Here is a 14,153-nt window from a genome sequence, read left to right as displayed (position 1 = left end):
TATCTACACTGCCTGCAATAGTGCCAATTAGGGAATCTGGCTTTGAATGATTAGCTTTAAAAATGTGGGAGAGTTCATCTAACAATTCCTTTCATCTTAGAGGAGAGGAGGATGAGTCCCCCTTGGAGACTGGTTCGTCTCTAGGTTTCTTCCTCCTAGGTTGTTTTTTCCCCTCTGGGGAGTTTTTCGCTGGCTTGCTTTTTGGGGGAGTCTTTGGTTCGGTGTGTTAGTTCAGATTGTTTGTATCGTATGTATTGTTTATACTGTTTAGTGTTGTTCTTGTAAAGCGCTATACAAATACATTTGATTTGATTTGATTTGATTTGTGGTGGGGATGAACCACGCTCACATGATGAGCAGCCTGGCTTAACACCTGAAGACTTGGGTTAGCTCTCTGAGCCGATGCCTAGGAACTTGGCTCAGCAGGCTAACACAGTCTTGTGACAAGCTTGGGTTAGCTTCCAGAGCTAATGCCCAAGGTCGAACTTCAGTCAATCACATAAAGCCACAGCAGAGGAAAGAATGTCAGCGTTCTTCATCACCCAAGAGGAAACCAGACTCTTCTCCTCCAGGCAGACCGACTGCCAGAACCACCATACTGACAGGGAACATATGAACCCAGCTTGGCACTGGGTTCTCCAGCAGCAGAACCTTTCCACTGCAACCTGGCTAAGTTCATGAAGAACAACAAACACAATAAAACAAACTTGAATTACAGAAAGAAGGGGATTTAATGCCACGGGGAGCAAAGATTAAAAAAAGACGAGTGAGAGGAATTTTAGATTTATATATTACTAACAAAACATCTGTAAGCCACTTATTGCATATTTGCAGGGACCTACATAAACATAATCTAGAGTTTCAGGTCCCGTACTTTTACTTCACAAACGAGGAATGCCCCGTTTGCCCATTTCTTGATCGTCACCCAGTTAAGAGTTAAGCAGATTCCATTTTTTTTTTTCTTCCATCACAAAATGTGCTCCAACTCACCATATTATACAACTTAGTGTGCGGTTCTGGGATGCAGCGCATTCAAATTACATGCTATCGAATTCAAAGCAAGAGAAGAAATAACAGTGAGTATGCAGTGGCCTCCGTCCAGGGCTGAATCCCCTGAGGTTTCAGCCTCATGTCAATCATGTTGACTTCAAATGAACTGAACACTCGACGAGCTGCAGTTGTCCAGAGGACAAAAACTTGAGCCCAGTGCTCCAATTACTGTACTGTATATGATCCTTGCTTGGAGACACTGGTCATGATGATGATGACGATGATGATGTTGATGATGATGATGATGATGACTCTCTGGATCAAAGGAAGACATTTTTTTCTGTTTCTTTGCTGACAGCTAATAAAGCCATCTCTATTCCCTTTCAAGATGTTTTGAGTGCAACAAATCTGGATAACATCAAGCCAAGTGGCAAGAAAATGAAAGACAAAACATGCTTGACATACTTTAAAGTGGTTCGTAACAAGACAAACCAGAAAATGACTCTGGCAGCCTCCAAGAGCACTGTATGTTTGGATTTCACATGTCAACATGTAATCACTTACAACTGCAGTTGTAAGTCTTGGCAAAACATAAACTGAATATATTATCGGTAAACAAGGGTAATGACAAAAACGAACAAACCAATAGTTTGCATTACACAATTCTCTCTGCCAGCATTCCCTCAGTTTTTTCTTCCTTTGTCAGTTGGCAGCCTTTCCCGGTGGTAATAGCCGGGAATAACTGTGGAGTTGCTGAGATATCATAGGGGACCTTCTGGAACTGAACACTGTAGTGGATTAAAGCCCCGTCTCAGATCACACCAGCACAGCACAACTCAGAGAGACACACAGAAAAATAACGCAGCTATTTTCTCATGACTCCTACGAGGACACACCTTTTAAAGACATTAAAGTTAAACAACCCTTTTCTGAAATAATAACTCCTCTAACCGCAGTGTCTCAAGACAATGCTCAAAGAGAAGCCTGTGTTCATATCCATAGGGTGCTAGAAGAGATTCGTCTCCACGGTACTCTCACTCCTGAGGCCTTCAAGTATGTTAGGTCATTGAGCATTGAAAAGCGGTCTACTAGGGGATTTACAGTATACTTCACCATTTCAAAGGCTGCATCAAAGCCTATCGTCCCAATCAGTGCTCCAGGTGGAGTCTGTATTCTAAATCGTCGAGCTTCACCCTTGGGTCTACTGACCTCGCTCTACCAATCCCAGCCTTTGGCATCTGTGCGGAACAGATGCCACTGTAACAGAGCTGGTTTCGGTACCACACTAGACTGAGGACACGACTGAGTCACCTAGACTTTAGCTCGGGCGGCTAACACAATAGTGTGGTATAGAAGATATTACACTCAGCCAGTCGCACTTATTCACACACCCTTAACCACCGGTTACAGGACACGTTTATGGTTTATCATAATGGTTACGGTTAGTTATGTCAAACTTATCCTGAAACAGCCCTTAAAAAAGAAAAAAAGACAGACAGAGTAACTAGAGTCTGCACTTTCCGTCGTGCGCAGTGTAAGCACCATCAGACTCCGGAAACCCAGAGCAGTGTTCCCTACATCCTGCCCGGCCCGATCCCCATGCCAAACCCTTGTTATCACTGCGCGCCGAATTCCCTCCAGATTCCAGATTCCCCCCTTTTTTCACGAACAGTAAGAAAATGAGCCCCGGAACAGAGAGAATGGAGCCGCTGCTGTGGAGCCGCTGAATGCGATGCATTCCAGAGGCTATTCCAATCATCTCTCACCAGGTCCAATCTGTTCCTTATAAGGCCAGGGCATTCCCCTCATGTTTTCCAAACACAGCGGTGTTATCAGATACAGTTTCATGGACAATTACTGCGCTGTCGAGCTCCGCGCAACTCTAAGCTCCTATAGAATCCTTTTTTTCCTTCTCTTCACCACTGTACGCCAGTGACTACAGCAGCGGCAGCAGCCACTTAGCAGTTAGGCCTACCGCTATGTAATAGACCCTGGGATCAAAAGGCAGGTTGACACCGGTACAGGGGAATATAAAGAGGTGCTGGCCTCAGGGGTGATGGGGTTAGGGGGGGGGGGGGAATGTGATACCTCGTATAAAGGCTGGATCCGTCTGTAATCATCGCACTTCTTATGGCTTAATACTTTCAACTTGACTTTGGAAGAGGGTTATAGAGAGTATAGGCCCTGGTTTTCGTAGCATCCCCATGATCGTGGGCCTGGCCTTCTTTTCCTTTCTGCAGCCCAAACATCACTGTTCAACCACTGCTCTGATGTGCTTGAATTGTAGCCCAGAAGAGTTGCTTATGCCGGATATGGTGGGCTTGGCTGTCCATTATGGCCCACAGGTGATAAACCTGCTCATTTCATCCTATGGCTAGTAATGAATGAATGCTACACACTGATAATGTCACGCAAGGGCAACAGGAGGGTGAAACGCTGCAGCTAGAAATGCCGTGAATTGGACTGACATGAGTCCTAGCTCAACATGTGAGAGAGGTACATCTGTTCTACACGATGTATACATTTCTTTCTGAACGTTTCACAACGTTGTGCCCTTCTGAACGCAGCCCTGGCCCCCTCACCGCCGCCTCCTCCCATACTGGAGCGATAAGAATCTGCAGCAAGGGGGTGGGGGGCGCAATGGGAGAGAACATCGCATCCAGATTGGCAATAGATTTTCTAATCTACACTGATTCACTGAGTACACGCACAAAGTATTTTAGTCTATTAAATAAACAGCATTACCCGTTATATGACCGTGCAAAACAAATGCTTACCGTCAACTTTTTTTTTTTCTATCAATGAAAAGTGTTTTTGTCTATCAACAGTATCAGACTATAGTGGGAAAGACATCTGCTGAATGTGCCATATTTCATTGCGGTCAATAATTTAAAATGACATGTATCTATGTCTGAGCATCGCGCAACTTTCGCTGTGGAATAAAACACCGCGACCGGGTCCGTGCGTCCTGAGCGAGTTTTCATCTGGTGCGCCAACGACCCAGACAATACAACCAACTTTATCAAGTCACACCAACTTTAACAAAACTTACCTGTAGAGTTGACAACCAAAAGGCTTGTTCTTTCACCGGGTTCGAATACAACCGGAGGCCAGTCAATGGAGAGGGACAAAATCTGCCGTCGGTCTTCCACAGAATTCAATAATACTACAGAATACCAGAAGCCCCTCCCTTTAAAACACAATCGCACACATCTCTCATATGTTTACAGCTGGGAGGGTACGTGCATTGTCCGTAGTGGTCCAACTGCTATACCAAATAGCTGTTTAAAATGTTTTTACTTGAGACGGACTTGCAAAAAAAAAAAACAGTTGACAGAGTAACGTTAAAACATAGTCTATCAGTTAGTGCGGAAAAAGAGAAGAATAGATGCAGACACATGAAAAGTTTTGGAAACCCAGCAAGCAGCCAAAACTGACTTGCAGAATGCCCTTTTTTGGTTATCCTTCAAGGGGCCTCTGAAAGAAAGCCTCTGTCAGGAACGATCATATGAAATGTTAATCTTGGCGAAAAAAGGGGCCGTCTGCTCAAGCACTTAGAGGCAGGCGTAAAACTATGACTGAAAAAAAATGTCCCATTCTTTGATACTTGCCGAGATCAGAACGCTTATACAGGAGGTGAGAATGAATACACACATTTACAATGTAGCCTCTGTCCCAGTGCCTCTGATCATTAAAGGGGGAGTTCACTCAGTAATGTGCTTTGTCTTCACCACTTTTGAAATGCCACTCTCATTACACCCTTCTGAGTTGTGACCTTTTGTTTGTCAGTTAGTTTGGTAAGGATGCAATGATGCAGGGACTCATTGCTGCAACCCCATCATAATACAATAGAAGCAGTGTTTTGCAGTTTACTATGAAATAGCACAGGGACATTGCTGCTCTTTGTCCTCCTCTTAAAACAATGACAACCGGGACAAAGGCTGCGCTTAAGTAAATCAAGCCACTGGACCAGAAATGTACAGCACATGTTAATAATGCTGTCTTGCGATTAAAAGTAATAATGTTCATTAGCAATACGTTCCATCATGCATGTGTGCATTGTGCTTGTGTTGATGTGCATGTGTCAAAGTGTGTGTGTGTGCGTGTGTGTGTGCGTGTGTGTGTGTGTGCGCACACCTTTCAGTGGGTGCCTGTGTTTATTATTCAGGATCTTATAACATTCCTCTCAAGCGCTCTAAAATCAGATAAAACTCCCAAAATAAAATATTTATTTGTTCTCTGTGTATGAATTCATCCTCAAGGTAAATAATTCAGACAGGCACGCTTCCCAGCTCTTTTACACACAATTCCCTGGCCCTGTAACAGCCATTCATTCTCATGCAGAATCACTGTCATGCATAATGTGATTGCCGAGAACATGATGTAGTGGAGGAATGTTTATAGATTGGTGTAATAACGTGGAGGTCTGCAGGCTATGGGCTGTTGTTCTCTCTGTGTATTTACATCATGAGCTCAGCCGTTTACCTCAGCAGTAGACCTTGGTTTATGCTAAGCCTGGCAGTGTTATGGCCTTGCATAAGTATGGTTATTACTGATATGACTTTTCGACATATTTGGTGATAGAGCTTGTAGCTTACTCTCGGAAGAAGACGTAAACGTAGCTGTATTGTGATGGGGGCAGTTGCCCATGTATGGAGTGATTACCTGCGCGGTGTGGCGGGCGTGTCACTTGCTCCCTCTGACCCCACAATGATGTAATGGACTTTTATCTAAACAAGGAGCCACACTTTTTACTGTTTGTATAGCCTTTTCTTCTGAGGACAAACATGGCCAATGACTGCTAAGCAACAGACACAAATGAAAAAATAACATTTGCACAGAACAGCTTTAAGTCTTTTAAGGGGTATGTGGATCAGCCTTAGAAACAAATATGCCAGCAATTCTTCCAAATGCCAGCTATTGTTGGTGTAGTGAATGGGAAAGAGAATGGAGACAATGTTGACAAACCAGGTATACATTGTTACAATGTTGCCTTTGCATATATCCTGTAATACCAACAGCTCAACACCTATAGCCTCTTACCTATAGCCTGTTTGCCCTTAGATCTGTTTGTTTTGCATAGTCAACTTCTACAGACGTAATCTGCTTCACCTCTCGCACCACGGTAGAGAAACGCAGCCCAACACAACGTTTGTCCAACATCAAAGTGAAGTGGATTAATGCAGAGCAGGGTTTTGTGTTTGGTCAACCTGAGGAAGAATGCCCAGCTGTGGCTACAGTTAAAGGGCGGCTCCCAAGGTTTTCGCTTTTTTTCTTCTTCAGGCCTCACGGTTGACTCAACATTGACCTTTGACCTTTCTTGTACCGTGGACAAAGGGAAGATTAGCCCAGAGAACGTCGGCTTCAGAGACCTGTCTCCAGAGCACCATATCCCAGGCTTTAGAGAACTGAGGGGAAGGGATCCCAGTGAAAACAGGGAATTGATGTATCCAGCCCTGCTATAAGGCTCTTATTTGCAGTCGGTGTTACACATTCAATATTGAAGGATGGTTGCTGCAAAGTTGCAGTAGAGACTTTGGTTTGCTCTACTCTAACATGAACACAACTAAACGTTAAAATGTAACACAATGGTGTATGTCTTAGATTGATTGAGGCAACACACATAAATGAAACTACAATTAGCTGAACATAACACATACGGTACAAAGCATGTGGTTAATCTTGTAAATCCACTTCTAGTCTGATGAAATCTAAGCCCCTTCTCTGTGGATACTCTCTTTTGTTATTGAAACAGCGCTGATGAATTCAGGTGTGAATTCCCTGCCCCAGCGCCCCTGACCCACTCCATGTCTAATTTCCATTCTGAATTATGTAGAATGATTTATTACGTTCAATTACACGTAGCGTGCTACGGGCCCACAGAGGGATTAAGGTCCTAGCTGTGATCCACCTGGCTGGTTCACCAGGTTCCGCCTCTTTTACATGTCCAGGGGCCCCAGGACACGACCCTGGGGGCACCATCATCCACAGCCATAGGTCATAGGTCATAGGTCAAGCAAATACTTTACTCTTTACTCTGACACTTACTTACATTACATCAACCTTCTGTAATGTAAACCTCACTGTTAAAAATGGTATTGGTTAAAAGGTGCTGAAGATGTGGTTGAAGAATGTTGGCTGTTCCTTATAGTCATAGTAATGTAGCATAGAGAAGAGTATGATTACAGCAACAGCAAGTTTTAAGTCGTGTAGATGAATGAAAGGCCAATTTCAAACAGTGAACAGCTGTGTCATTTTGAAACTGACATTACATTTCTTACACCTGCTTATCATCATGGCAGTTTGTGAGTGAATTAACAAAACAGTAGAAATGATGTACCTCCTGAGCAATTTGAAATATGAAGTATCCTCACCATACATACACACAGGTGCACATAACTGCGCATCGAACAACAGCTTAAGTAAGTGAGCCATCTCCATTTACAACAGGTGGGGAGACATTATGACAACCGAAAGATCTAGAGGCCTCTGAGCCGCATTCCTAAGCCCCTCAACCCCCCTCGCATAAAGATACTGTCAAATGTGAAAGCCCCTGGCACGCGACCAACTTGCACTTGATAGGAAACACTAGTAAAACATCCCAGAAACGCAGGCAGGCAGGCAGGGAGGGAGGGAGGGAGGGAGGGGTGGGGGGTGGGGGCCTCTCCTCCTCCACACAACTGCAATGTGAGAGCTGATGAGGCTGGATCTGCGTCCCACTTCTACACCCTTTTTCCTGAAGTGTACACTTGTGAATTCCCCTACATGGAATCACAAAGCATGGACTGGTGTTGGAGATAATGGGGAAACCAATCCTATCCATTGCAATCCATGTGGGAAGTGCAAAAGTGCACATTCTGGGAAAAAAGGTGGGGAATTAGGACAGTTTGGGTTGTCTTTCCCAGCGTCCGTTCATTTGTTGCCCCCATGACCCACAATCCACCAGTGATGGTCCTCTCGATGCCCATAAATGGATCTATGTCATGCTTTCATTGGTCGGTTCCTTCTTAGTGGCTGACCTCAGTACCGCAACTTGCTTATTTTGATTGTGTAACATTTTAGGGGAATTTGCACATCGAGCACAGAGTGAGTTTATGTTTTGCTTTTCATAATAAGATTGAGATCGGCAAAAATTCCATTGGAAAAATGACCCATCATGAGAGAGAGAGAGAGAGAGAGAGAGAGAGAGAGAGAGAGAGAGAGAACAGAACAAATATAAAGAAGAAGAGTATTCCCCACTGTCATCACTTACTGTACTGCATCACACAGGCCTGGCTGAGATGATAGTCATTCATACAGTAGGAGTCCATCAAAGCTTCTCCCAAGCCATTGCATGTCAGGCAATTGACTTTAATACCGGCAATTATACCTACTGTATGATGGGCTTCTTATCCTTGTTTCTTGATTGTTTCAGTCTAAGTCTCCCTGACACACAGTACAGCAGCAGACAATGAACCTTTGAAATCATTCCTCCTGAAGAGTCACAGCGAGGTCACATATAACATTGTGTGGGATGGTTAATATTACCACAGAGACCGCATCTGCATCCAATCAAAACGGAGCCATCTGCTGATCATAAAAATGTGAAAAGTACATTAATAGGAGTGTCTGCAACTCAACGGGTCACATTCTACTGTAAATAGGAAAAAGACTGCTATTTTAGATACATTGTTACCCAGAAGGATTTACAGAAGGACTTTTTTGTACCCAGATTTCGCCTTCACATTGAACTAGATGATCTAAACAATGTCTTAAATTGATTGAGGCAACACACATTAATGAAACTACAATTAGCTGAACATAACAACACATACAGTACAAAGCATGTGGTTAATCTTGTAAATCCACTTCTAATCTGATGAAATCTAAGTCCCTTCTCTGTGGATACTCTCTTTTGTTATTGAAACAGCGCTGATGAATTCAGGTGTGAATTCCCTGCCCCAGCCCCCCTGACCCACTCCATGTCTAATTTCCATTCTGAATTATGTAGAATGATTTATTACGTTCAATTACACGTAGTGTGCTACGGGCCCACAGAGGGATTAAGGTCCTAGCTGTGATCCACCTGGCTGGTTCACCAGGTTCCGCCTCTTTTACATGTCCAGGGGCCCCAGGACACGACCCTGGGCGCACCATCATCCACAGCCATAGGTCATAGGTCAAGCAAATACTTTACTCTTTACTCTGAAGCTGTTTTTCACGTCAGGAGACGGCATACCCTGGGTCAGAGAATTCAGCGATACTTATCTTCAGCTTTAGAGCCTCTATAAAACATTGCAAATGTTTACACTTATCACATTTGCCTTCACCAATTTCCCTATCCAAACAGGCAAATGTGTCACACGCCTCAGAAAGCTAGATACCATAGCAAGGTACAGCCGCACTCACCCACAGCTCACACATAATTGGCGACCGCCATCCCCTGCCAGCCCTAAATGACTGACGCCCCCGCTAACCAATAGAAACGGATCATTTACTTGCGACGGCTTTGTATATGTTTAGTAAACGAATGCCACTTACAGGAGAGCGAGTGCATACTGTACATAGTAAACGGTCCCTTGTGGAAATTGAACCGGCAGTCTAAGTATTGCCAGTGCCATGTTCTACCAATCAAGCCATACAGGAAGTGTTCAGACTAGCTCTTTGCCTCAACGCCATATTGCATGCCCCCAGGCAGCAGGCTGGAGACTGACCCCCCGACCATCTGTCTGTGTGCCATCTGTGTGGCCTGGGGAGAGGATGTAATGTTCTACACTCCCTTCCTCCACCTCTTCTTCTCTCCAGCCGGCCACTGCCTTTCCTCTCCCATACTCCGTTAAGTTGACACAGTCATCGCTGGGAATGTCAGGCTATTGTCTCTGTGTTTGCAACCAAGACACAATACAATGACCATTTTAGGATGTGCTGAGGATATGCTGGACCAGGATGGATTGCGGTTTACACTCTGGAAGCCTACATACCCTACATAGACACCGCCATTGTCATTGTTCTGGTCATTGTTCTTGCCTGTATGCTCACATCAACCACACCAGTCAACTGGTAAGAGAGGGTAGTGGCAATACTTGGACACTTCCCAGTGGCGAGAATAATGAACTGACATGACAGAAGGGTGACAATGGAAGACCTTGTCGGACTGCACAACATCTTGATCTACAGTGCCACCTACAGTTCAAAAAGAGAACTGCATATGGATATTAAATAGCAAGATAATGATATCTTCTTGAATGGAACAGTGCAAACATCTCACATTTTATATTTGCCCACTGTCTTTCTTATTGCATTTGCCAAAGATTTACAGAAAGAAAATCTTCCAACATTGACCAATCATGATATTATGATGATATTGTCAAACACAGAGATTCAACTAAAACAGACAGCAACAACAACAACAACACCAACAACAACAACAACAACAACAAAAACAACAACAACAACAACAGGCTATATCAAATGTATTTACACAATGAATTGATATGGCGAGCATGTTAGGTTGTTCCACATTGGACACATCTTCCCTGTTAAGTAAGCAAAAATCAAAATCATTTGTAACAAAGTATTTCCTTTTTTCCTGCCGTCTCTCAAATATCCTGCACCGCACACATTACGTCATACTGTACTCTCACAGCAAAAATATGTTTGATGTCAACATGAACAACAAAAGAAGCTGATAACACGATATCCATTAGCCACACCCACAGTCTTCTCAAATAGAGCCTGTGTGAAATTGGTCTGATCTCCTATTGGTTGAAAAGCTTCTTCCTGCCCTCCATCCCAGACATGGCCTCCACGTTCTTACGCCAGTCGGTCACTTCCTCCTTCTGTGGAGGGAACAGACGGTCACGTGTGTCAGAGACAGTGAAATGAACTGACAAAGAGAACCTTCATATGCACACTTACACCTGTAGGATCAATGCAGTGAGAAGACATTAACAACAACGAGGGTTGGGGTCAATTGGATTCTAATTTACAATTGAAAAAAATGGAAACACGTTTGATGTAAAAATGCTTGTCATTGTCAGTGGAAAAAAACGTTTTCTCGTCTTTTCCCTCCCTCCCGTCCGCCCAGTCTTACGTTCTCCTCGACCTTCTTCACGGTCTTCAGGTTGGCCTTGAAGTCGGACTTGGAGGTCACCAGCTTGTTGTCCAGAGCCCCAATCACGGCCTCTGGAGACTTCTTCACTCTCTTCAGGTTAGGCCTCTTCCTCCCCTTCAGCTCAAAGATCTTCTGAGACAGGTCCTGGATCTGATACACACACACACACCAAGAACATGTTCAGCTCAAAGATCTTCTGAGACAGGGCCTGGATCTGATACACACACACCAAGAACATGTTCACTGTCATCATGTGTCGAAGGCAGCTGAGCAGGCACGTGGGAAGGGGGGGAGGGGGGGGGGGGGGTGTATAAATTAGAAACATTTTAAAAAGACACCCCCTTTGAGCAGGTCTCTTTTTTAATTTTTCTAATTTATTCAGATCTCATGTTCTTGTGATGGTGTGTGTGACAGTATGTGGAAGTCTATGTGCGTCACCTAGGCTACTGGTTAAATTGTGTGACTGCTGTTGGATCTACGCTTTTCACTCACACTAACTGCTATGTTATTCTCCCGTCAAAAGTCACCAGAATTGTTTGTTTAACAGGTGATAGGCAACATTTTCCATGGGGGGGGGGGGGGGGGGGGGCGACAAGATCACAAGATTTTAGGCAGCATCCCCTTGCGAAATGTACTGTACTTCCTATGTCCCTGCAGCTGAGAATGGTGTGGTTTAGGATCTTTAATTGAATGTATTATAAATAAATAATAGCAGCTGCATGGATGTTGGCAGTCTGTGCAGATCAAAGCAAAACAAATAATTTGGGTTTAACATTTCAGAAGAGACTAGAAGACTGAGTGTACTTGTGTAAACTACTGAGAAACTCCTGAGCACAATGGCAGTTCCAAATGACAGTACAGTACAAATATAGATATTTACAAATATAGATTTTTTACAGAGAGAATAGAGAGACAGTACTGCCACTTCCAAAGATTTCAGGTAACTTTCCCGTACTGAATCATAATTTGAAAGCACACGCTGCAGTTAATTTACATTACAAAGAGAACAGCCACCTCTTTGTCATTCTTTCCCACTTTAAGTTCAAGATCGTATCGCACATCATCCACAATGTCAATCTTCTTGTGCAGGTCTTTACAGAGATCCTATGGAGAGGAAGAAGAAAAGAAAAGACTCAATCTGTTTTAAGTCACTAAGGACCGGTGAAAAAGAAGTGTGGAAATCATCAAAAGCTCGATAAAAGCTGCAGCCTTTAAAATTCCAGTCACACGTCAACAAAAGCTTGACAGGTAGCAGACAGCGCTATTTAGAGTCAATTTTGACTTGTGAAGACAAAAGAGAGATATGCTGTTTTTCCAAAATGCGACGGGGAGTAGGCTCGACAATGTCTGCTTCTCAGGGCTACTTTTAGCCTTTCTAGCCCCAATTCAATCAATCGCTTTTTGAGTGAAATATCCTTTTAACCGTGTTGAAAGCAGCAAACACAACAAGCTGTAAATGAATACACCATTGTCATTTAATAGGCCTATTGACCCCATGACCCCGTACCCCATCTGTCAATAAGACACAACACATTCTGATTGAACCCGCATAGCGGTTTTTCCTTGCTTGCGATTGAACTGGTCTCTTCTTGCTAGTGTATTTGCATACCTGAAGTTCCTGCACTGATAGGCCAGAGAGTTTAAGGGGTGGTGCCCTCTCCTTCAAGGCGCTCTCCCTCTCTGAGATCTTGCTGTCTCTCTCTATCACCAGCAAGCCCTCAGCCTTCTTGAGCAGTTTGGTCTATGAGGGAACACAATTAGACGCCTTAATACACCATCACGGGGAGTAAAATTGATGTGATGCACACCGTGTATTTGCAGGACTTGTTATGGCTTGTAATTGTTAGTATTGATCAACGTGATCCCAACGCTTACTTGTTAGTTATCGCACGTGTCTCCGTTTGAGTGTCTGTTCGTGTCTGTCTCTGTGTGTGTTGTGGTTATCGTTCATATGGTTTCATTAGAGAAACATTTCATGATATATTCACATGCTATCAGTACGTTCACACATGGATACATCTACCGCTCCCCTCCAGAGGCAGAGGCACCCATCAGACCAGTGGAGGCTAGTGGAGGCCGAAATCTGAGGACGTCCTCCAATCTCTGCCTCCACCAGCCTCTACCGAGAGACACAGGCATCAGACCTACCTTCAGCAGTAACCTGCGAGTGGCTGAATACTTAGACTTTTTCTGAAAGAGACAGACAGTTCAATTTTAGGCACATTATACTGTACTTGGAAGAGAGGAACATTCCTTGTATAAATGCGTGGTATTCAACAAAGACAAATAGTTGGGGTACAGGCCCATTACATCTAGCCCCCTGAAAACCGTTCAGCAATAGGCCCCTTATCCTGAGTAGATAGGAACCGTCGAGCTGTAGATCTGCCGCGCTTTACCCACTTATGATGAAGAGCTCAGCTACACAACCATTATACCTAGTTATATAAAGAATAGGACCATTACATCTAGTAATGGTGTACAATTCAGGTACACGTATTATACGCAGATGGAGAGTTTAGGTAGGGCCATTACATGCTGTAATGGTGTTAGCACATCTTCATAAGGAGCCTGTATTACTCAGCAGTCACAGAGCATGCACGGGTCTGCGCTGATTAAAGTTGCCGTGTTCCGGGAGCAATACGCCCGGATAACCCGTGCATAGATTAACTGAAGCCCAGTCTTACATAGGGGTTCATTCAGACTATGTATTGGATTGGTGTAATGGATTCAGTTATTAGTTAACTCATCTATAAAATGGACTAGCAACTCTAAAGCGTTAGGGTGGTTGTCCGGTGATGTTGATGAATGAAATGCCTAACCTCTTGAGTCATATGTTCGTGTTATAGCTGTTACCAGGGAGTTTGGGCTGTTGGGGAGGATGGTGGTGGCTAAGGGGAGGCTGGGGGAGGCTGGGGGAGACTGGAGGACGGGCTCATTGAAATGCGTGGAATGTAATGCGAGGAATGGTATCAAACACGTATATCTACCCCGACCGGCCTCTGCTGAGTGGCATGCAATGTGCATCATGTCAGAAGGATTGCAAAGGTTAAGTTGCACCGTACACAACATT

The 14,153-nt window shown here is 44.0% G+C and overlaps 1 protein-coding gene across 1 annotated transcript; it reads right to left on the bottom strand.

Moving 5' to 3' along the window:
• Positions 1 to 10,474: 10,474 nt before the first annotated feature.
• Positions 10,475 to 13,273, bottom strand: LOC310824656 (troponin I, cardiac muscle-like; the record flags this gene model as incomplete). Its single annotated transcript, XM_083697910.1, has 5 exons — positions 10,475 to 10,808; positions 11,063 to 11,233; positions 12,098 to 12,187; positions 12,693 to 12,824; positions 13,232 to 13,273. Coding segments are annotated over 5 exons (516 nt in total), but the record flags the coding sequence as incomplete, so codon positions are not given.
• Positions 13,274 to 14,153: the final 880 nt, after the last annotated feature.

This window comes from Argentina silus, assembly GCF_951799395.1.
Source record: "Argentina silus genome assembly, contig: scaffold_280, whole genome shotgun sequence".
NCBI classification, from domain to species: Eukaryota; Metazoa; Chordata; class Actinopteri; order Argentiniformes; family Argentinidae; genus Argentina; species Argentina silus.
The sequence above is the reverse complement of the archived record's forward strand: the minus strand, read 5'-3'. Positions and strand labels throughout refer to the sequence as shown.